Below are 23,057 nucleotides of genomic sequence, written 5' to 3'. Positions count from 1 at the left end.
CTAATTAGGCACAAAGACGAATCGCAGCCCCCGACCTGGGGCTCTTCTCGTTTCTCCCTCGCACGGGCGCTACCGGGGGGCTGTGGGGGCCCCGGCGCAGGAGGATGCTCGGGGTCTCGAGGTGCTTATAAAAAGCAAGCGCTGAGCGCTCGGCGCCGAGATGCTGGCGCTGGGATCGCAGCCCAGATGGGGGGAGATGTGGTTTTTTGTTGCCTTTTTTTTTTTTTTTTTTTCCTAAAATATGGGAAAAAATAGAAGACAAGAAAAAAAAAAAAAGAGTAATTCCAAAATAGATCTCGGCGGAGGCTGTTTGCTGAGCTTGGGGGGGTGGATTTTCTGCTTTGGACGTGGGATGGAGGAAAAGCAAAAGCATTGAAGGGGGTGCTCGCTGGAGAGGCGGGCAGGGTCCTGCACATCGTGCCTGGGGTTTCTCCACCCGGTGTGACCCCGGTGCTGGGATGCTCAGCGCCCACCCTACTGCTCCATGCTGGGAGCTTCCCCGGCAGCTCCGGCTGATTTCGGGTGTGGTGCCCGACCCCAAGAAGGACAAGGAGGGCGAGGGAGGTTTGGCACATCGGGGTGCCTCTCCTCCTCCTGGTGCTGTGGTGCTGTCTCGTCGGGGGCCGCTCGCTGCCTTCCTCTAATGTGCTTAGATGGAAACCCCCGGGGAGATGTCGGTACTCCGAGCTTGCCAGCAGCGACACATTAGGATCTGTCATCTGCTGAGCATTACCTTATTTTAAATCTGTCTCTTTGGAGCTACGTAACTGCATAAGAAAATATTAAAGTAAACAATAACTGGATTTACACAAATGCGGCTGATTTCCATATTTTTCATCACTTCATTTTATTACTCAGTTTACTGATATGCTCATTTATTTATAGGGCAATCCAGTATTGATTCATTCCAATGCACTATGCATAAACACATAAAAGAGAGTGATAACAATAGGAATACATTTCCAGTCTTTTAAATACTGCATTTTTTCCGATAGTCTTCATTAGATCCGCTACGCGAAGATGAGCTATGTCCTTCGGGGCGCCTCAGCCCGTCCCTCACCCAAGTGCCTTCGGATTTATGGTGGCAGAGGTGAGACCAGGGTGTGATTCCCAGCCTGGTCCGGCTGCTTTCCACCCCCAGGTGTTTTTCTGGGTGGGTTTTGGGGGAATTGATCCTAAAAGGTGGATTGTGCTCCCTTCGGTTCCATGTTTCTTTGCCAGGTAGGGCAGGATGGGCACCAAATTCTCCTTCACCTCCCTGCCCATCTCTTTGGCACCAGCCTGTCCTCGCGGAGGGCAGGAAGGATTATTTCCTTTCCTAGCCCATGGGGATGGATGTTGTCCCTTTGTCACACGGTGTGTTTGGGCCGATAACCCCAGATGGAGCCAGAGGCACCAGGAGGCCGATGCTCACTCATCACACGTGGTCCTTGCGTTGGCATCTCCATGCAGATGGAGGCACGAGCCCACCCCAGGAGCTCACATCCTGTGGCCGCGGGGCCCCGGGGGATTTTTTCCCCCTCTTTTTTTTTTTTTTTTTCCCTCTTTTTATTTATTTTATTTATTTATTTATTTTCAAACTGCACTTCTCGGCGCGCTCCCCATGAATATTTACCAGGGAGAGCGGAGCGCTCCATCATCTGAGTCATGGGAAGGAGCCCATAAAAACGCGGTGATGAATGGCAAGAGTTCCCCCTCTATTCCTTCTTGTAAATGGGAAGAAAAAAATCATCTTGAAATATTAACCTGCGTTGCGTTGGATGGGCTTTTTCTGCTGTTTCTCCCTGCCATTTCCAAACTCAGCTCATATACATTTAGGCTCCTGCACCCTTCCTGTATGATTTCTTTCTCAAGGAAGGAGAAGTGGGGGCCAGGAGGGAGAGTGAAAGAAGGCATAAATTGTACCCGCGGAGAATAAAACAGGCTTTTGTTTTTCGTCCTGATTAGATAAAGGCCAGTTTATTTCTCTGGCGGAGAATCACAAAAAGCTGCCCGTGATGGCAGTTTAATGGCAACAGCTTGAAACGGACCAAGTTTGAATATCCTTGCGACGGAGAAAAGAGCAAAGCGAAAGCCCTGCTAATTACAAAAGTTGCTTTATGAAAGATAATTCAAAGCAATAATTTAGCAAACATAATCAAGTAGCGCAGATGGGGATTTTGATGAATAGTTTGCAACATGCAATTAGCAGCTCTTGCAGTTACATATCATTAACCCTCAGAGCACAAAAATTATTTTCTCATTATTAGATGAAAAGGTAAAATTAAGCTGACTAGACAGTAAAGGAACAAACTACAATTAATTACCTTCATTTATTACAGTCATTATTTTAAACTTTTTTTTTCTTTTTTTTCTTTTTTTAAATTCTGATAGATAGATGAAAACATCTAAATTAAAAGTTTTGTTCTGCTAAATTGGAGGTGAAACTTCGCGGTGCCCGCACCAGGGCACGCTGCTCTCCCGTGGGACGGACGCTGCGTCCCCAGCCCAAGGTGGTTTGGGGTGAGTGGCACCAAAATCCATCTGGCTGTGAGCAGAAACCCTTGGATCACCTCATTTCTGCCCCAATCTTGTGCATCCTGCCTTGCCTGAATGCCTGATGATGCTATTTTAAGTCCCCTGGCCCCTCTCTTCCACCAACATGAACCGTGCAAGGGTGGTTTTTTTTTACACAGGCAGTTCCTCACCCCCACCATGAGCCGCCCTGCATGTTTTGCATATTTTTACGAGAAAATATCTCTTGTAAATACGGGAATAAACCCATCCGGCCACGTATTTCTTGCCCGAACTGCTTGGTATCAGCCCGCTCTCCGGAGCCGCCTTCGGTTTGCTCTGCAGCCCCTTGCTTCGGCGCGTGCGTTGGGAGCAGATGGTTTACAGTCGCCAACTGTCAGTAAACGCGCTGAAAAAATAAATTTGGGAAAAAAAAAAAAAATCTAAACTTGGCAGTGAAAAAAAAAAAAAAAAAACATATATAAAATTATGTCAGTGAAAATGCAAAACATTTCTGAAATGTTTTCGCCTCTCGCTCCATTGGGAATAGAGGTTGGGACTCAGCTGGAGATGGCTCGGGGGCTCCGAGCGGCCAATTTGGCATCCCAAGGGTGGTGATGGAGGTGCAGAAGTTGAAGACCATGGGCAAAGTCTCTCCACGAGGTTCCCCAGCCCTGCCAAACATCCATGAGGATGGTGGCACCGTCCAGTGCACCCACGGCCAGCAACAGCAAAGGCTGGCATGGGAAAAGGGGGGAAAATAATTCCATCGAGATTAACGTCCGCTGAGTCCGCTCTCAGGAACTTTGCCAAAGCATCATTGAACTCGTCAGGAAGTGTTACAACAAAATTAAGAACCAACAGCAATTTTCTTTCATTCGGTATCCCATGCTTTATAAAGTAAATTATTAATGCATTTTTTTTCTCAGTTAAGCAGTTATTTGCAGCAGTCTCGGTATATTTCTCATTAGAAATAACATCATCTGAAGAACTTATATTGATTCCTTTTTTTTTTTTTTTTTAATCTGCGAATCATGAACGTGAACAACATATTTATATGACGTTCCCTATAACTAGAATTCTCGGGCTTTATTTTTATATTATTGATCTTTTTTGACGTGAATTGCTTTTCGGCCTTGCGAAAATGTTGTAAGCTTTCTTCCCTTGGAGAAATGGGCTGGAGCAGAGGGAATGATGGCTTGGGTGGGCACGCAAGGGGTGCGCGAGCGATGGGATCGAGGAGCCCGTCCAACGCCAGCTCCTTACCACCTCTGCCCATCCTCCCACTCTTCCCATTTTCCCTTGACTTCTTTACCAATCAGCAAAAAAAAAAAAAAAAAAAAAAAAAAAAAAAGAGAGAGAAGAAAATAGCTTGAATGTATTTTTTCATCAGTTTTCTTCAATGTTTGGGGTCTCTGCCGCTGCTTTCTCCCCCGACAGCTGTTCCTCCTCGCTTAGAAAGAGCTCATTTGTGTTTTACTGCCACGAGTATTTAGATGGAAATAACCAACTACTTATCCCGCACTTGATCTCGGGGATGCGAGAATGAAGGCGCGCCGGTGCGCTGCGAGCCCCGCGCACGTGGGGAGGAGGCGCGCGGCCGGGCTGGGGAGTTTCGCCGTCGTGTCAGTCAATTATAATAATATTTCTGCTTCCAAATGTTTAAAAAGTTGGCTTCGTAAGGTATAATCATGGCACAGAGGCCAGCCTGACAATAGTAATTAATTAGGCTATTACGCATTCTCCAGTGATAATTGCTTTGCTGGAAAGTCACCAGCCATGAAAAAGAGCCGGCGCGGGAACGTCATCCATCAAGCGCCGCCGCTCCCGCGCCGCGCCTCACCTTGAGCCCGCGTGCTGCGGAGGGAAACGGGGGGAAAAGAGAGAAATTAATGAGAATCGATGCGTAATGCGGAGGCAGAGCTCTCTCAGCGTTGTGCAGGCTGCGGGGCTGAGCATCGCTCTCCTCGTCTCTTTTTTTGGAGGGTGCCCTCCACTTCTGGCAGGGGTTGACCTCAACGTCTGTCCTGCGGGAGCAGAGATTTGGGGGCTTTTCTGCAATACCCAGCAGCTTGATTTGGGGGCCGATGCCCCCAAGGATGCTTTTTGAGGGATTTATTCAGCTCCACATGATGATCACAGACAGCCTCAGGACTATGGTTAGCTGTCCCTGAGTGGGACCCAGCACGTTGAGCATCTCTGGAGAGGTTCGATCGTGCTGCTAAAATCCCCACTGCAGCCTGGTATTTGGGGGAATTATCCCTATTTGTGAAAGGCGAAAGTTTTACCAATCGTAGCTGACATTTCCTGAAGTTTAGTAGGACACTGAAAGAGCAGAGCCGATGCCTGGCTCAGAATCCATCAGCCGTGGTGGGCTTGTTGCTAGCGAATAACCCCGGTTATCTGAGCTGGAAGGTGCCAGCCTCATCCCAAACCCAGCCCATGGGATGGGTGGCCCCAGAAGGTGGTGTGGGTTTTGTGCCCAAATGTGTAATTTTGGGGCTGATGAAATGAATGCTGAGGTTATTGAGTGGCTGCAGCGCAAATTCAAGATTTCCCTGGAAACTGTCCAAACGATTCGCTTTGATGAAAGCGTTTTCAAGTGGTTTGGGCAGGTTTGGGGTCCCAAAACGATGTTTTGATTGGATGTTTGCCTCCGTGTGGTAGTTTTATGGAGGAAACCAAACCTGAAATGAAACAAAACGCTCCAATTCAGGATGAGCAAAATCTCCAGGAGCAGCTGGGCCTTTTTGAACTCCTCATTCCTGCAGCTCCGACTGAGCTGCTCGGCCCTCCGCAGAGAAGCTGAGGCAGTGGCAGCATGTCAGAGATCCCCCTTCGCCAACGCTTTGTGTCTATAAAGTGACTTCAGGAATAAAATCCCAATGGGAACAGCCCAAACTGACCCATCTCAGCCTCCTGGCAGACCCCTCCATCCAGCGAGGTGAGCGCAATGCTCTCCCCTTGCCCTGCTCGACGTCTTCCCCCTGCTCTCCGCAGCTTTGTTGTTACGATTTCAAGGCACCCGAAGCCAAGTTTTGGAGTGGAATGCTGAAGCGAGCCCCCAAATTCCTCCTCTGCATCGAGCACGGTGATGGGAAAGTCAGTTTGTGTGTGAGATGCTAAAAAAAAAGCCGGCCTTATACAATTTTAACAACAGAAAAATGATCTTTGTGCTCCAGTGCTCCGCGAGCTTGGAAGGAGAAGGCAGCTCTGCTCAGGTGGCTGGTGAATTACAAATGAGCGGCTTGCTTTTGTTTTGAGTGACAAGCAATTTAAATGCAGCCTGGTGTGGCACGCTGCAAGCTCTGCGAGCAAGAAGGGTGCAAAAAAAGCTGCCCTCGGCCTTGGTTGTGGTCGGGAGCCGCGTTTGGGCTTTGGGGACTTTTGGGGCTGGGAGCATCTCTGCTGGGGTCACCTCCACTGCTGGCTCTTGAGGGCAGCGGGGACGTTGTGGCCGTGATCTCCTTGTCCCATAGGGGCTGTGCCCTGTCCTCTGCTGGATGGGCACAGAGTGGGGTGGGGTGCCACAGCAGTGGCACCGTGGCCTTGGGGGTGGCAGAGACAGGGGGACGTGGGCGAGGAGATGTCCTGGTCCTGGTCCTGATGTGTGGGGACATCACGAGCATCGCCCTGGCCCCGCTGTGCCAGGGATGGCTGTGGGCCGGATCCGTCCCAGCAAGCACAATAACAGGCAGAAATCTTATTTCTTATTTAAGCGCCGGCATTAAATTATAATTTTCATTTACTCAGAGCGCATCAATGATTTAAAGTGGCGTGACATTACAACGGCGCGAAGAGTTTGGCCACAGGCAGCGAGCGGCTGCGCGGTGCAGAGCGGGCGCAGGGCGGGCGTCCCCGGTCCTGCAGCGTGTGCGGCCGTGCAGGATGTGACCCGGGCTCTGTCCTTGTCCCTCTCGCTCACAAAACTTGCCTCTGAGCACGCAGCCTCTTGCCCAGCAGAGCCGTTCCCTCCTCCAGCCCCATCTCTCACCACCCTTTTCCATCTCCCCGCAGGTGATTGCACTTAGTAAGAGGAGCAAGGAGGCTGAGACGGCTTTCCTGAGTGTGTACAAGCAATTAATCGAAGCTCCAGGTAAGGAACGCGGTGGCGACCTGGCTGCGTAGCGAGTAGCGTGCGACCCACCGGCAGCCTCGTGCCCGGAGAGGAGCCAGCACCGAGGACCGGGACACGGCACCCGTCCCCGTCCCCGTCCCCGTCCCCGTCCCCGGGGCGGCTGGCAGCGCAGACGTCCGCTTTTGCATGTTGCTCTGGAAATCCCAGCCGAAGAGACAAGTGGAAACATCTTTTGCCATCGCTGTGTTTCAGCCCCTGAGCCAAATGCATCTTGACATTAGAAAAGGAATACATTTGCTCAGCCCTTGTAATAACACTGCGGCTATCCCCAGTTGTCTTTTCGACGGTAAGTTCACCGAAACCGCGGAGCTCCGGCTCGCGGCGCAGCTCCTGGCACTGTCCGCGCCGCGCCTCCGGCTTTCGGGGGCTGGAGCCCCCCCAACAGCCTCGGGAGGGGGAAACTGAGGTGCAGGGCTTGTCTTGGAAGAGCCTGTGCTAGGGCTAGCTGGTGCCAGGAGCCCTCCCTGCTGCTGCCATGGCCTCTGCTGGCTCCCCGTGGGCAGCCCCGGGGTCTCGGCTGCGGTGAGCACCGAGTGTCCCCGGCACGGGGACCCCCGCACCAGCCCCAGCTCCGAGGATGGAGAGCTTCAAACCGCCGAAGATGTGCAGAAGGGCTCCTGCAGGGCCACTAATTCATTTCCCAGACATTTAGGAATAACAAAATGTTTTAATGATTTCTTAGGGGAATTAGGGAGACATATTTTTGTCCTCATTAAATTTTATCCTGTGCTACGAGAACCAAATGTCAGCTCGCTTTCCAGAACCCAGTAATCTTCCCTCCCCGTGCCCACCTCGTGCCCACACACCCGTGCACACCCCGACACTTCCCCCTGTGGTCTCGGCACCTCCATCTCCCCTGCACCCCCGAGGCTTCCAGCTGCCCCCTGCTCCCTTCTGCCCTTCCTGCACCTCCTGGGCCCCGAGGTCCCCCTCCTGTCATTTTGTCCCCGTCCGTCACACGTCCGCGTGTCTCTCGACAGGCGAACTCTTTGTGGAACACTTTACAAGCACCACATAAGTCCTGATTCGACATTTTTTGCTTTGAATGGCTGCTGTCAACACAAATCTCTGGCAGAGACTGTAACGGAGCCTGATTGCTCAGCAAGTATTTTGATAAGTGAGCTGGCTGTGTGTCTGTAATTACGGGAGAAAACCGTAAATCTTTGGGATATTGTTCACACAGATGTGGCGTGAAGGGAAGGGGGGGGAAGCAGTAAAATGTGTTAAAAGCATAATTAATGTCATTGTTGTTGGGGATGATTTGATTTAAGCCTGACTTTGACTCGGGGAGGGTTTCGTAGGGCTCTGCTGGAGCAGGTCGGGACGCGGTGGCACGAGAGGTGCCACCTTGTGCCGGCACCAGCGGTGCACCAGTGGCACACCGCGGGTGGGGAGGCACCAGGGATGCACCTGGACACACCGGGGCTGCACCACGGTTGCACGTGGATGCCTTGAGCTCTTCCCAGTGTCGTGGCAGCTGCGCAGGGCAGATGCCACCCTTTGTCCCCCCGTACGAGACCTCTGCCAGACGAGCAGCCAGGGCGCAGGGATGAGATGCAGGTCCCTGGGGACGCAGGGGCTGCTGCACCGTGGGGTTGTGGATGTGTAGGGGAAGGTGTCGAGCACCTCAGATCCCTCCCAGCACACCCGCCCTGTCCTCTGGGTGTCTTCAGCTGCTGTGGCAGTGGGGTGCTGTAGAGGGACAGGGTTGGGACCCCCCAGCAGCCCCCAAAGGCCCCCTTGGCGCCAGGGCTGGGCACACAGGAGAGTCCCCTGCCCACCGCCCCGAATCCCTGCTGCAGCACTGCTGCAGGTGCCAAACAGCATCCAATAACGCCAGCTAGTGGCAAGACTTATTACATATACATCAATTTATGTTAATATATATATGGGGAGAGCGCGTAGGGTGGCACCGCAAGCCAGCCCGGGCAGGGGGCTCAGCTTGGTGGCAGGGATTTTGTTGGAGCTGGGTGCCGCAGGGCTTGGCGAGATGGCTGTGCCAATTGTCACCCGCTGTGCCACCCGTAACCTTGCTGTGCCACCCGGGTGCCACGTCAGAGCAGGGTGTCTGGTGGCACGAGCATGGCACGAGCTTGGCCTCCGCTGCGGGCAGCCCCGTGCCGATCCCAAAACCTCACGTGGGGCTGTGGGGGACGGCGAGGGCGAGGGCAGCGCTTTCCCAAGGGCTGGGCAGCGGCGCATCAGCACGATTTAATTAATCCAGGCGGGCATTTTGCATCACGGAGGCCAGAGCTGATGAGGAAAGCGGAGGTGGAGCGCCGCTTGCTCTGCTCCAAGCCCCGCTCCCAGCGCGGTCCCGGGGTGGCAGCTCCGAGCGGGGCGCTGGCGGAGCGTGTGGCTTGGTCGTGGCAGGGAAAACGCTGACCCCAGCAAAATTCCCCGGTGCTTTATTGCTCGCCTGAGCTGCTCCGGGATTATTTCTCATTACGGAGGCGAGAGGAGTTGTCGGCGTGGATCGCGTCGGGGCCTGCCCCAGCGTTTATCGGCCGCTCGGTGTGCTGGCGCGCGGCCTCCTGCGGGTGCCCCGGCTCCGGGGGGAGCCCGGGGGAGGGCCCCCAGCCCCGCTGCTGTGGGTGTAATTACCCAGATCGTTAGCTCGTGTACTTACAGACGTTATTAATGGCTGTGAGAGCATCCAGCCCGGTTCGGGGCCGTGCTGCTCAGCCTCACCTGCCGTCCTCCGCAGCTCGCAGCGATGGAGGGGCCGTTCCCCAGAGCTCACGGGCAGGTTTTCCCCGGTGCTTGCGGTTCCTCGGATGTCAAAGCAGTTGGATGGGCACCGAGCCACGGCTCCTGCTCCCAGAAAGCATCCCAGGAGGGAGGATGCTGGGGGTGCTGGTCCCACACCCCACGGCAGTGATGGGTCGGGGGTCTCCAAGCCCCATCTCTATGAGGAGCACCCGTGGCACTTGCTGTCCTGCTGCCTGCATCCATACTGGGTGCTAAAAGGGATGATTGCAGGCCCAATCCCATATCTTTGGGGCAGCCTCACCCCAAAAACATCTGGTGCAACCCCAGAGCAGCCCAAATCCCATGGCAGGGGGCCTGGCCCCTCCGTCCAGCACCGCTGCCGTCTCAGCCAGGCAATCACTTGGCAGAGCCACCGTCTGTCCCCGCTCACAGCAGAGGCAGCTACACGTTGGGTTTTTTTCCCTCCCTGTTATTAAGTTTTACCCTTGGACGCCTGCCACGCGTGTGCGCCGTGCAGTAGCACACCCAGCTCCGTCCCACTTCCCTGTTTATCTAACTTTGTGACCCTGGAGAATTCCAATCTATTTCCTTTCCTCTCTTTTTCATAAAAAAAATAAAATAAAAGCACCCCAAACCTATATTAACCTGGCTCTATAGGAGGCATTTTCTTGAACTTATTAAAAAATCCAGACTTGTAAATTAATTTGTTCATGTTGTACAATGGCAGTGCAGATGGACTCATTAGCATGCACACAACAAATAATTATAGATGAATTTTTAGCTGGCCTGCTTAATGGGCTTGCTGGGTTAATTATGTCAATGTATAATTACATCAGCCCTGGGAGACATAATGGCACACCCTGCTGAGCAGACACTAGCTAATGATGGTGTAATGCTGACAGAGGGAAGACATACGGCTCTGAAAGCACCTGCTTACCTCGGCACAAACTGCCATTGTCTGCACCCAAACTGGGGGGGACCGGGGCCACTGGGGCCGTGGGTGCCACCGTGTTTGGGGACGAGATGCTGGGATGCGACCCCGGTGGCGCTCGGTCCTTTGGGGGCTTTGGGGTGGTGATGCGGAGCATGGGGTGACACACGGTGGCACGTGGTGGCACGTGGTGGCACATGGGGTGGCACCTGGGGTGGCATGCGAGGGCTCTGTCCCTGTTTGTAAGCATTCTGCAGACGGCTGCTGCCCTTGGGATTTGGGGACGAAGAGAGTGACACCCGCGTCCCCATGGCCACGAGGATGGGATGGGGACGGTGGTGGCCGTCCCCCGGCCCTGACCACCAGCCCTGTCGCCCGCAGACCCCGCTCCTGTGCTGGAGGCTGCGCGGAGCCTGGAGGACCGCCTGCAGCAGCTCCAGCGCCTCGAGCCCGAAAATCCACCCCTGAAGGAGCTCGGCCGCCCCTGGAAGAAGCACCTGGAGCTCCTCGGCACCAAAGGTACCCCCAGCACCAGCTTCCTCTGCCCCCCGTGCCCACCCCACAGCAGTCTGAAACGTGTCCCCACCCCGCAGAGCAGAGAGAGGGGACGTCGCCGGGGTCTGGGCTCCAGGCGGCCGAGACCACGCTCCCTGGTGTTGATAGCAAAACCCTTTTGGCAGAAGCCTTGCTGCAGAGAAATGAGGCAGAAAAACAAAAGTACGTGAGTATTGGCGACGGGGCCCCCCAGATGGCATTTAGGGGTACCGGGGGTGTCCGGCTGTCCTCACCTCTGCCTTTTTCCCCCCACACCTCCTTCGCTGCCTGGGTTGAACGAGGGCACTCATGGTGTCCGTCTGTCTGTCCGTCCCCTCTTCCAGGCGGTTGTGGTGCATGATATGTGGTTGTGCTTGGGCAAACCGCGTAAACCCTGGCCGGTGGGCGAACCTCATTAAAAGCCCTTTTAATTTTGAGGCTCCCGGCTTTCCCGGCAGCGCGTTTAGCGGCGCTTCATTGCTATTCCTTCACACGCCGCGCCCGTAACAAACGAGGAATCTTTAAACCCTAAATTGCCGAGCTCTCCGAGTAAGTTCCTGGCAAGTGCAGGCTATAAATAATGCAGAATAACTTTTCCCTGATTGCTTCCCCCCTCAAATTAATGACGGGAGGGGGTGGGTTTCGGCACAGGAGCGTTTCCACCTTCCTCCTGCCTCGGCTCCTCGTCAGGGGACACTGAGCGGGGTCAGCACGGTGCCAGCCCCCACGGGGCTGCACTCCAATATGCAGTTTTCCACCCAAAATGAGTTTTTATCACTTGTGTCCTTAAAATGAAAGGGCAAGGTGGGCTGGGGCAGGCGCTGACACCCTTCTCTCCGCAGGGGGCTGCAGGAAGCCCAGCTCACCCTGGCTGCGCGCCTGGGGGAAGCAGAGGAGAAGATCAAGGTGCTCCACTCAGGTAGGGAGGACGGGCTGGGGGGACCCGGCCGGCCACGGCATCCTGAAGCCCCCAGCCCGCTTCTCACCCCCCCCATCTCCTCTCTTTTTGCCTGCTGCCAGCGCTGAAGGCGACGCAGACGGAGCTGCTGGAGCTGCGGTGTAAATACGACGAGGAGGCTGCCTCCAAGTGAGTCGCTGGGTGCTGAGGGGCACCAAGTGACCGCAGGAGCACCCCAAGGGGTGGTCACTCCCTGAACCTGCCACGTGTCCGAGCCCGTATCGTGCAAGGGCTTTGGCTGGCCACGGATTTGATGTCCTTCACCTCTGGGCTGGCATCCACGTGCCAGCTGATGCCTCTTGCTTCTCCCTGCAGGGCAGACGAAGTAGCCATGATCATGACGAACCTTGAGAAAGCCAACCAGGTGAGCCGGGAGCCCTCCTGAATTTCCAACAAGTGCAGAGCAAATGCCCCGTTTCCCTCCTGCTGCGCCCACCCATGCACCCCAAAAATCCCAGTGACCTTTATGCTGGTGCCAGAAAGTGGCACAACGGTGGCCAGGCTCCAGTTGGGCTCCCCAAAACTGGGGGGGTCCCAGCAAAGAGGGGCTCTGCTTCCCTCTGCACAGCGGCTCCCCCAAAGCGGGCTGGACCCTCTGCCCCATTCTGGGGGGAATTGAGCTGTGGTTGAGCACCCAGCCAGGGGATGGGATGTGTGGACGTGGGTGCTGGGACTCCGTTCTGCCCCAGAGGAGGGATGAGGCGTGGAGCACCCACCCTGACGTGCTTTCTGCTCTCTTGCAGCGTGCGGAGGCGGCGCAGCGGGAGGTGGAGAGCCTGAGGGAGCAGCTGGCGGCCGTCAACAGCTCCCTGCGCCTGGCCTGCTGCTCCCCGCAGGGTGCTGCCGGGGTGAGGAGCACCCATCGTGGCCATGAGCACCCATCGTGGCCATGAGCACCCATCGTGGCCGGGAACACCCATCGTGGCCATGAGCACCCATCGTGGCCGGGAGCACCCATTGTGGCCGGGAGCACCCATTGTAGCCAGGAGCACCCCATGTAGCCAGGAGCATCCCATGCAGTCCCGAGTACCCCATACAGTCCTGAGCACCCCGTTGCCCCCAGGAGCACCGTTTTGGGCTCAGGAGCACCCACCATGTGTTGAATCAGCCCAGGAGCAAAGCGGGAGGGATCCGGGCATTTTTCCACCACTGGGGCTGTGGGGTCGTAGCGTTGGGAACGCCTTACCCGTGGGACCTGCGTCACAGGGAGGGGAATTTGCACCCCCGTAGCGTTGAGCAGAACATGGGCAACCTTTAAGGGCAGAGGAAGGGTTCATCCCACCCCACACCAGCCACAGACCTATGTCCCCGCATCGGGTGGCCGGGAGCTGACGGTGTCCCCTCTCCCGGCAGGACAAAGTGAACTATTCCATGTGCTCAGGGTCGAGGCTGGAGGCAGCTCTGGCCGCCAAGGACCGGGAGATCCTGCGGCTCCTGAAGGACGTCCAGCACCTCCAGAGCTCGCTGCAGGAGCTGGAGGAATCCTCCGCCAACCAGATCGCCGAGCTGGAGGGGCAGCTGGCCGCCAAGAACGAAGCCATCGAGGTGCGTGCGCGGACCCTTGGGTGGTCTTGAGGGTGGGCGCCAGCCATGGCCAGCCTTGCACCCACCGTGTCTCCTCCGCAGAAGCTGGAGGAGAAGCTGCAGGCGCAGGCGGACTACGAGGAGATCAAGACGGAGCTGAGGTAGGGCTGCTCCCGCGGCCGGGCGGCGCGAGGCCACGTCCTCCGCCTCACCGCCCCTCGTTTTTCTCCCCCAGCATCCTGAAGGCCATGAAGGTGGCGTCCGCCAGCTGCAGCCTTCCCCAGGCAAGTGCCGCGGGGCGGTGGCGTGTGCCAGGAGGCCGTGGGGCACCCGCCGGCCCCACCGCAGCCCCGCCGCCCCGGCCCACCGCCGCTTTGCTCCTTGCAGAGCATGTCGAAGCCGGAGGAGGCCGCCCTGCTGCTGGGGAAGGAGGCTTTCTACCCGCCGCAGAAGTACCTGCTGGAGAAACCCGGCCTGATGGCCAGCGCTGGTAGGGTAACGGCGGCCACGCGATGCCTTGGGCGCCGTAAGTCGTGGGATCGTGGAGGTTGGTTAGGTTGGGAAACACCCTGAAGCTCACCGAGCCCAAGCACCAACCTAATACCACCACGTCCACCACTAGGCCACGTCCCCTCGTGCCACAGCCCCTCATCGTTTTGGTTTTCTGTGTTGGGGTCCAGAGGTAGACCGTGGGCAGCTGCTTGTTGTGTGTCCTTGTGGACCCAGACGTGGCACGGGCAGGCTGCCATGGCCAAGTTTATGATGTTCACCACAGCTTGCCCACCACGGCACCCCCAGGAATGAGGATGGTGGGACCAGATCCTGCCCCGGTGACCAGAAAGAGCCTGGGGATGGGATAATACGGGGGCCATCTGGGGGCCAGCCGGCGGGACTATAGTGCGTGTCTGTCTCTCTCGTTCATCTCTAGAGGAGGATCCCTCTGAAGACGAGTCGGGGAAGGACCCGCTGGGCATGGAGCAGCCGTTCCCGTCCCCCCAGCAGCTCCCGCAGGCCCCGACGGATGAGCCAGCCTCCCCTGCTCCCCTCCCATCCCTTCCCGGCCCCGGCCTGGCCCCCGAGGGCCCCCGGACGTTCCCGCTGTCCCCCTTCCCGGGGGGCGAGCGGCTCCCGGGGGACACGCTGCTCCCCCCCAAGCCCCCCCCGCTGCAGCCACCCCCCTACAAAAGCGAGGGTGCCGGGGGGGGGCTGCCCTTCCCCACCGCTTTCTTTGGGGCCAAAAGCAGCGCCGTGCCCCCCGTCCCCGTGCCGCCCGCCGCCAGCCCCCCCGTTGAGCCCGCCGAGGGCGGCGGGGGCAGCTCGGCCGACGAGGAGCAGCTGGATACGGCCGACATCGCCTTCCAGGTGAAGGAGCAGCTGCTGAAGCACAACATCGGGCAGCGGGTCTTCGGGCACTACGTGCTGGGGTTGTCGCAGGGCTCCGTCAGCGAGATCCTGGCCCGGCCCAAGCCCTGGCGCAAGCTGACGGTGAAGGGCAAGGAGCCGTTCATCAAGATGAAGCAGTTCCTCTCCGACGAGCAGAACGTGCTGGCCCTGAGGACTATCCAGGTGCGCCAGAGAGGTGAGTGGTGGGGTGGCCCCGCACACCGGGTCCTGCCCCGCTTGTCCCAGCAGCACCCAAGGGTGCCCCGTGCCACTGTGGGATCACCCTGCCCAGTTCCCTGGTGAGACAGGAGGTGACACTGCATGGAGTCACCCCCAAAATGCAGGGTTTGTCCCCAGGGGTCCCCAGGAGCTGCTCGCTATGGGATGGGGACCTTTTGGGATTGCCCCGGCAAGCGGCAGCAATGCACAACGACCCATTGTGGAAGGTGCACCCCCAGACGTGCTTCACTCCTTTATTCTGACAAGTGCCATTTAATTATTCATTAGGCTGTTTCATGGCCTATGAATCGATGTGTGGTGGAATATTTTGTTAAAATAATGAAGTTTTAGCGCTGTGGGACTGCGGTGAAATAATGGCAGTGGCTCCTCACCCCGTCTCAGAGATGCTCCGGGTGGTGGCAGTGGCATCGGGTCCCTCGGGTCCCCAGCTGGGAGGTGTGAGCTGGTGGCAGGGGCTGGCAACTAATCGGGACCAGTGTTTTTTTCTTAAAACCAACATCCCTAAAAAAAACTGAACACGAGTAGCAGTAAATACTTCCTGACATACGAGCGGAGCTTGTAAAACCAGCGCCGGTGACAAATCTGTTGTCATGCCTCTTTGATCAGGTAGCATCACGCCGCGGATCAGAACGCCAGAAACAGGCTCCGACGATGCCATCAAAAACATCCTGGAGCAGGCGAAGAAGGAGATCGAGTCGCAGAAGGGAGGTGGGTTCTGTCTGCTCGAGGAGATGTCAGGAGTGTTCAGGGCACAAAACAGCTGGGCATCCTGCCCCAGACAGGGCTGGGATCCTGGAGTAGGTGCCCTGGGCTTGTGGATGCTTCCTGGCTCCTCCCGTCAGCACACTGGGTGCTGGCAGGGCCAAAAATGAGCTTTCTGGGGCATTTGTCCCAGTGCTATCCATAGAGAAGATTTGGGAGAGGGTGTAAAGAAATCCTGGTAAATATTGTCATGAGTGTGAGCTGCGTGTGCCCCCGGTGCCCTGAACGCAGTGGTTTTGGAAAAGGGCTTTCCGAAACTTTGGGCCTAACCTTTCCCTCCCCCTTCCCCGAAACAGATGATTAAATGAGAAAGCACAATCCATATGGCATGAGGAATCATTAAAGCAGCTGTGCTCACAGTCAATTACAAGAAATGAAATACATTAAAACAGGTAGTCTGCTGAGAAAGCAGAATCCCGGAGAATTAAATTAGACAGGAATGGTGGAAAAACAGGCAGGGAAAACAAACATGTTTGTCTATTGCCATCGTTGGTAATGGGATTTATTTTGCAATTGTCAAAATGGAATCCCACTTAGATACAGGAGTGTCACAGCATTCGCTTCGCTGGATGCCGCCGTCCAGGTTTATAATCTGTGCTTGTAAAATCCCTTTTCTCATGTATTTTGGATTCTGGCAGCCTTTTGATACAGAGTCCTACAAGAAAGAGAAGCTGTTGCCTTTAGCATCAAATCCAGGTTTGGGTGGGGTGGGGGACGTGGCTGGTGGCTGTCCCCAGTGGTCCCACAGCCATCCTGTCCCCTCCAGCAAGGTGTCATCTTCCCACCCAGCCTGACAATTTCCATGCTTGCCGTGCTCTGCGAAAGCCGTTCTGTTATTAAGCAAAGGCAGAGGAAGGAAATGCAATTAACAGCCCATCCTGCAAGAGTTTTAATGGGATTAAAAAAGCAGCAAGGAAAGAAATCCCACGTAGGCACAGCGCAGTGACAGTGGCCTGGGTGTCGCTGATGCTCTGGCTCAGTTTTCTGAAGCTGCTTTTGCTCGTGCTCTTGTCCAGCCCTGTGACAGCGAGCGGCCAAGCGCTCAGCTGATGGTGCTCCACCAGCATCTGGTGATGTCCCCATCCCCAGAGCTGCTCCCAGGAGAAGGGGAGGGCTCCATAAACCCAATTAAAGCAGGGGAGACCGAGGCAGGAGGGTTCTGGACAGAGCACAGCCAAGACCTTTTGCATTACAGGGAGCAACCCTTAAAATTTCAAACCCCTCCCTCCACTGGACCCTAGCCCAGCACCTCCATCTCCCCCACTGAGCGCTGCGCCTTGGGGCCCCGCTCACTCCCTTTCCTTGCAGGTGAGCCCAAAAACCCTTCGGCGTCTCAAGCGGTGGCCAACGGGGCGGGCGGCAGCAGCTCGGAGGATGCCATCAAGAGCATCCTGGAGCAGGCACGGCGGGAGATGCAGGCGCAGCAGCAGGCGCTGCTGGAGATGGAGGCGGGGGGCAGCGGGCGCCCCGGGGGCACGCCGCCCGCCGAGCGCTCCACGCTGGCCGCCGTCAGCCAGAACATCGTCCCGGCGTACGTCAAGCAGGAGGAGGGGAGCGGGGCCAGCCCCGGCCCCCCGCCGACGCCCCTGGCCGTCCTCTCGCCCGCCGCCTTCGTGCAGAGCATCATCCGCAAGGTGAAGTCGGAGATCGGCGACGCCGGCTCCTATTTCGACCAGCACTGGGCGTCGGAGCGCAGCCTGCTCAGCCGGCCCTACACCTCCGTCTCGCCTTCGCTCTCCTCCTCTTCCTCGAGCTACTCCGGCATGGCCAACGGCCGGGGTTGGCCGCGGGGAGAGCCCGGTGAGAGTGGAGCCAACGAGGACGAGGTGCCGCCGGCCGAGGATGAGCCCCACCGGCTGACGGAGATGAAGACGGAGGGCACGGGCACGGAGCCAGCAGCTGGTGGAAGGCTGTCCTACTACCCCGCCTACGTGCCACGCAACCTGAAGCCCACCGTGCCGCCGCTGACGCCGGAGCAGTACGAGATGTACATGTACAGGGAGGTGGACACGCTGGAGCTGACCCGGCAGGTCAAGGAGAAGTTGGCCAAGAACGGCATCTGCCAGAGGATCTTCGGAGAGAAGGTAGCAGCCCGGGGAATGGGGTCTGGTGTCCTCTCTTTGGGGTGGGGGGTCTCCCCTTTAGTGCCCGGGGGTGGTTGATGTCCTCCTGCCAGGGTCCCCGCTGTGCCCCAGTGGGTCCCCTTGGTGGATGCTGAGTCCTCAGTGCCCAGCCCAACCCCAAACAGTCTCCTGGTGGCCAGGGTGCCCTGTCCCGTTCGGTGGGGACGATGGCAGCAGCCCCTCGGGTAACCCTGTGCCGTGCCCAGGTGCTGGGCCTGTCCCAGGGCAGCGTGAGCGACATGCTGTCGCGGCCCAAACCGTGGAGCAAGCTGACGCAGAAGGGCCGGGAGCCTTTCATCCGCATGCAGCTCTGGCTGACGGACCAGCTGGGACAAGGCATCAGCCAGCAGCCGACCCCCTCCCAGGGTAAGTGCCACCGCCGCCACGTCCCTTGCTCCTCAAACACCCCTCTGACGTTGGCATCCCAATGCAGCAGGGTTTTGTTGAACCCCCAACCCCATTGCTGGCAGCTGCCCCGTGCCACCCACAGCCCCCCAGCACCCACAGCCCTCATCCCACCAGCATCGGGGGGTGGTGTTCATCTGTCTCTCCAAAGCCGCCCCCCCCGACTCACCCAACTCATTCCATTCCAAACCCCCTTAATTAGTATGTTAGGCAAGGTAGGGCTGCTGCTCAGATCCTTCAAATGTTATTTTGTCAGAAACGGGTTTTGAAAGTCATCAAAAAAAAAAAAAAACACAAAAAAAAAAAACACACAACAAAAATCCTTGGCTTTGTGCCTGGAATAAAGCAGTAGCTGGGTTTTTATTTTAATGTTGTGTTTTCTCTCTTTAATTATTCCACCGCCGCTTCCTACTTGGCCGTCGATGCTGGCGAGGCTCTGCTGGCTTTCCCCCTTTCAGGATTAATAAAGAATAATAATAAATGAATAATAAAGATAACCTTTACATTCCCACTGCCGTCCTCTCCCTTGACCCATGCCAATGCCCACTCCATCATCAGGGTGGGACGTGGGTTTGGGTAGCGGGTCCCACCGGTGCCACTAACCCGTCCTCTCCCGGTGCCTCGCAGCCAGCCCCGCCGAGCCCCAGCCGTCCCCCTCGCCGCCCCCCAGCCCCACCGAGCACGAGAAGGGCTCGCAGGAGCCCCTCACCCTCGCCCTGGAGAGCAGCAAGGAGAACCAGCAGCCCGAGAGCAGGGCGGCGCCGGGCAAGGCGCACCCCAACAGCCAGGGCCCCGTGGGCATCCAGGAGATCGTCGCCATGTCCCCCGAGCTGGACACCTACTCCATCACCAAGAAGGTCAAGGAGGTGCTGACGGACAACAATTTAGGTGCGGGAGGCGCCGGGTGCAGCGCTGTCATCCCCTTTTCTGGCTGTTTTTCTGGCGAGGCCGGGGCGTTCGGGTGCTCGGCAGGGGTGGCGGGGTCCGTCCCGCGCTAACCGCCTCTGCTTCTCCTCCGCCAGGCCAGCGGCTGTTTGGGGAGAGCATCCTGGGCCTGACGCAGGGCTCGGTGTCCGATCTCCTCTCCAGGCCCAAGCCGTGGCACAAGCTGAGCCTGAAGGGGAGGGAGCCCTTCGTCCGCATGCAGCTCTGGCTCAACGACCCCCACAACGTCGAAAAGCTGCGCGACATGAAGAAGCTGGAGAAGAAAGGTGAGCGCGGGGGCCGGGCGGCGGCGGCGGAGAGGGGCGGCCGGGGGCGAGCGGCGTGCAGCTCCTTCTCCTCTCCTGCAGCCTACCTGAAGCGTCGCTACGGGTTGATGAGTGCTGGCTCAGACAGCGAGTCCCCCAGTGCCCGCTCCGAGTGTGCCAGCCCCGGCTTGCAGCCCCAAGACCTCAGCCTCCTGCAGATCAAGAAGCCGCGGGTGGTGCTGGCCCCCGAGGAGAAGGAAGCCTTGAAGAAAGCCTACCAGCTGGAGCCCTACCCGTCCCAGCAGACCATCGAGCTGCTCTCCTTCCAGCTCAACCTCAAGACCAACACCGTCATCAACTGGTTCCACAACTACAGGTAGGGTGCCGAGGGGACGTGCCCGGTGGGACGTGGTGGCACGGTGGCCGCTCCTCTTCCAGGAGAAGAGATGGGGGGACGCAGACCCACGTGGGGTCCCGTGGGTGCAGGATTGCAGCCAAAACGCTGCGGGCACCAGGCTTCGGTCTTGTAATGCCAATGGGTGCAGGGATCCTGAATTTTCCTCCCTCAATCCCACACCGAGCTGTCGGTGGCCTGGGGGAGGTTTTAGTGCTGCGTGGAGGGGAGCAGCACAGTCCGAGGGGCTGTGCCCCCTGCCGCTGTATAACACAGCATTAAAAGGCATGTAAGCATTCACACTGAGTCCACTCAGCCTGCGTGTGTTGGTAAATATCTATAGGAGCTGGCTGAATTTTCTCACACAAAGCCACTGCTCATTGCGAAGACTCAGAGGAAAGCTTGGAAAATCAGGCTTTTTGGAGAAATACTGACTAACGTGGTTTTTTAAGCCCGTGACTTTTCCCCTCGTGTTGTTCCAGGGAAGTCACTCCTGCTCTCGGTGAACAAAAAAGCCCTGGAATAGGTCTTCAAAAAATGATACGTATTAAAAAAAAAAAAAAAAGGTAGTGGAAAATGCGTGCAAAAGTATGTCAGCATGGAAGGCTGCGAGTTGGAAAGAGCCCAAAGTGTTGCAAAATAGTTTCCGCTTTCACGCGGCAGCACCGCGCTGTCACCAGAAGGGGTTGACGCAGGCAGGCGGGCGACGCCGTTTTGGCTTTCGAGCCTTTCACACATCGAGTGATTTGATTGACTCCCCCCCCAAAAAATGTTTTAAAGGATGACAAGTCGGGGTTGTTATGTGTGCGGTGATGTTGTTGTGTTTTTCGAAGCGAAGCGTTCCTGGCTGGAGATGCTTTTTCCAAAGGGGATGGATACTGATGCTCCGTGATCGTGTCCCCGCAGGTCACGGATGCGCCGGGAGATGCTGGTGGAGGGCACGCAGGACAACGACACGGACCCGGAGCAGAGCAGTGGGGCAGCCAGCCTGGGGCGCAGGGCCCCGCACAGCCCCGACTCGGACACCGAGGACCGAAAACCCCTTTTCGAGGGGAGCGAGCACCCCTGCGCCGGCGAGGTGAAGGTGAAGGAGGAGCAAGGGGAGGCAGGCGGCTGGGGCCACCGGCGGGACTCGCGCAGCCCGGCCAGGGCAGCAGAAGGGACTGGGCCCCCGCAGGAAGAGCGAGGAGGAGCCCCCCGCGCCGCCGCCCCCAGCGCCGGCAGCCTCCCGCGGCGGGGAGGCCGTGCCGGGGCCTCCGGGGGTCCCCCACCGCCACCACCGCACCCCGACCCCGGTGGCTCCCAGTCGTCCACCAATTCATCCCGCTGCAGCCTGGAGGTGTCCCCCAGCTCACCTTCGGCAGCCTCCTCGCCCGGCCTCGCCGGCTCGGCCTCACCAGGACCGTCCTCAGCCGGGCCGGTCTCACCGGCGTTGCCTCCGGCCCCCGGCCCCCGGCTCAGCACCAGCGTCCAGCGGCGCCACGAGAAGATGGCCAACCTCAACAACATCATCCACCGCCTGGAGCGGGCCGCCAACCGCGAGGAGGCCCTCGAGTGGGAGTTCTGAGCCGCCCCGCTGCCTTGGATATATGTATAAACACACACACACATATATATATTTTGTTAAATTCAGCGCGCACCGAGAGGCGGACCCAGTGACGGAGGGGAGCGGCCGGTGGAAGGGGGACGCCCGCTACGAAGCTGCCCCCCGCTTTTGTTTTAAATGTGAAAAACTGGGAACAATTTTAGAAAAGAAAAGAAAAAAAAATATTTATAGACCTCTTTTAGATATTTTAATAAAAGGATACTTTGGAATTTATTAACAGCTTAAGCTGCTTTGATATTAAAGATAGCTATAAAATCAAGATGATGTAGCAGTCGTGTCATTAAATGTACACTGAAGTCTTGTAGTTTGCCACTGGATGAGATTAAAAAAACAAACAAAAAAATAATAAAACACAGAAAAGACTTATTGAGCAAAGCCATCAAGAAGCACTATGAGACTGACCAAATTTAATAAACTTTTGCATAGCGGTTTTCCACATCTGTCTGTAAGACACTGCATCGCTTCGGCCCCATCCAGAGACTGTGTTATAGTCCATGAAGACTCTAAATTGAAAACCTTGACGCCATCGAGTATGTATTTAGTTCTGGTGGTATGTTTTTGAAACCTTTGTAACCCAGAATGTCACGTGCAGTTGTATATGTTGTAGAAATGTCTGCAATAGCCTTCTTGAACAAGATGTAGCATGGTACGAACGCGGGCCCTCGCGCTTCCTCGAGTCAGCAGCCGGTGCCAGCCCCGAGCGAGGACAGCACCTGCCAGCCACTCCAAAAAAAAAAAGGCGGGGGGAATGCAAAAATGACCCAGACAAAGCAAGCTGTCTCTAATTTTGGTGGAGAGAGATGGGAAGAGGTACCTGGGGGTGACGCCCAGGGCAGCTCTGGCTGGCTGGGGTGGCACCCGGGTGCCTGCGCTCTGCTGTCCTCCTTTTGGAAAAGGAAATCAAGAGGAGCCTCCGAGCCCCGCAGCTCCAGTGCTTGGGGACAAGCACTGAAAAAAGCCAGGACACCCCCTGCTCGGGGGCTGTCCCTGCACAACATCCAGCTTTGGGGGCTGAAGCACTTTTTTGGTTCGGAGGCTTAGGGCTGCGGGCAGGAGGAGCGTCCCCTCGCTGTGGCCGTGTCCCCAAGCGGTGGCTTTTTACAGCATGGCTGGGATGAGCCCTGGGGTTTCGAGCTGTGCTCCTGCCCTGCGCTTTGCTCGGGGCTGACATGGTCAAAGCACGACGGTGCCTTGGCTTCCCAGCACTGACCCCGTGCAAAGCTGTAGGAGCGGCACGGTGGCACCCGCCAGCCACGCGCCACCAGATCGCTTCCCTGGGGCGCCCCCACCCCGCCGTCCCCGCTAACGAAATGCCTTTAAGAGAGGAGGGGTGGGTTGCGTTGGGTTGTTCTGTACTGTTTCCTGTCTGTTCAGTCTCTCGATGCATTTTGCAAGCGCCAAAACCCCGGCGTGCCACGCTCCGACCCCTCAGCCGGCACCCATCAGAGACACCGGCAAAGCCCCGCGCGCCGTCGGGTGGGAGAGCTCGGTGCCAGGCCCCGAGGCTATGCATTGAATAGTTTTCCACTGTAGACATTTTTATCAGAATAGAAGGTATTTTTATACTCTGGTGGTCGTCAGGGAGCGATTTTAAAAGTAAAACCCACTTGGCTCTCCAAAGGCAAGGCTCTGCAGGCACCGCAGCCCTGCCCGCACCGGCGCGA

The 23,057-nt window shown here is 57.1% G+C and overlaps 1 protein-coding gene across 1 annotated transcript in view; it reads left to right on the top strand.

The window, feature by feature from the left end:
• CUX2 (cut like homeobox 2) overlaps nucleotides 1-21,416 on the top strand; it is a 54,610-nt gene extending 33,194 nt beyond the window's left edge. The window contains exons 2-20 of the mRNA XM_032199236.1: nucleotides 6,511-6,589; nucleotides 10,656-10,793; nucleotides 10,868-10,991; nucleotides 11,651-11,727; nucleotides 11,829-11,895; nucleotides 12,082-12,130; nucleotides 12,510-12,614; nucleotides 13,120-13,311; nucleotides 13,393-13,451; nucleotides 13,526-13,574; nucleotides 13,678-13,780; nucleotides 14,219-14,869; nucleotides 15,520-15,621; nucleotides 16,984-17,759; nucleotides 18,005-18,164; nucleotides 18,831-19,091; nucleotides 19,226-19,414; nucleotides 19,496-19,769; nucleotides 20,694-21,416. Coding sequence (XP_032055127.1) covers nucleotides 6,511-6,589; nucleotides 10,656-10,793; nucleotides 10,868-10,991; nucleotides 11,651-11,727; nucleotides 11,829-11,895; nucleotides 12,082-12,130; nucleotides 12,510-12,614; nucleotides 13,120-13,311; nucleotides 13,393-13,451; nucleotides 13,526-13,574; nucleotides 13,678-13,780; nucleotides 14,219-14,869; nucleotides 15,520-15,621; nucleotides 16,984-17,759; nucleotides 18,005-18,164; nucleotides 18,831-19,091; nucleotides 19,226-19,414; nucleotides 19,496-19,769; nucleotides 20,694-21,354 — 4,116 coding nt within the window. The 3' untranslated portion in view covers nucleotides 21,355-21,416. The remainder of the gene's footprint in view (nucleotides 1-6,510; nucleotides 6,590-10,655; nucleotides 10,794-10,867; nucleotides 10,992-11,650; nucleotides 11,728-11,828; nucleotides 11,896-12,081; nucleotides 12,131-12,509; nucleotides 12,615-13,119; nucleotides 13,312-13,392; nucleotides 13,452-13,525; nucleotides 13,575-13,677; nucleotides 13,781-14,218; nucleotides 14,870-15,519; nucleotides 15,622-16,983; nucleotides 17,760-18,004; nucleotides 18,165-18,830; nucleotides 19,092-19,225; nucleotides 19,415-19,495; nucleotides 19,770-20,693) is intronic.
• Nucleotides 21,417-23,057: the final 1,641 nt, after the last annotated feature.

Source organism: Aythya fuligula, chromosome 17, assembly GCF_009819795.1.
Source record: "Aythya fuligula isolate bAytFul2 chromosome 17, bAytFul2.pri, whole genome shotgun sequence".
Taxonomy (NCBI): Eukaryota; Metazoa; Chordata; class Aves; order Anseriformes; family Anatidae; genus Aythya; species Aythya fuligula.
The sequence above is the reverse complement of the archived record's forward strand: the minus strand, read 5'-3'. Positions and strand labels throughout refer to the sequence as shown.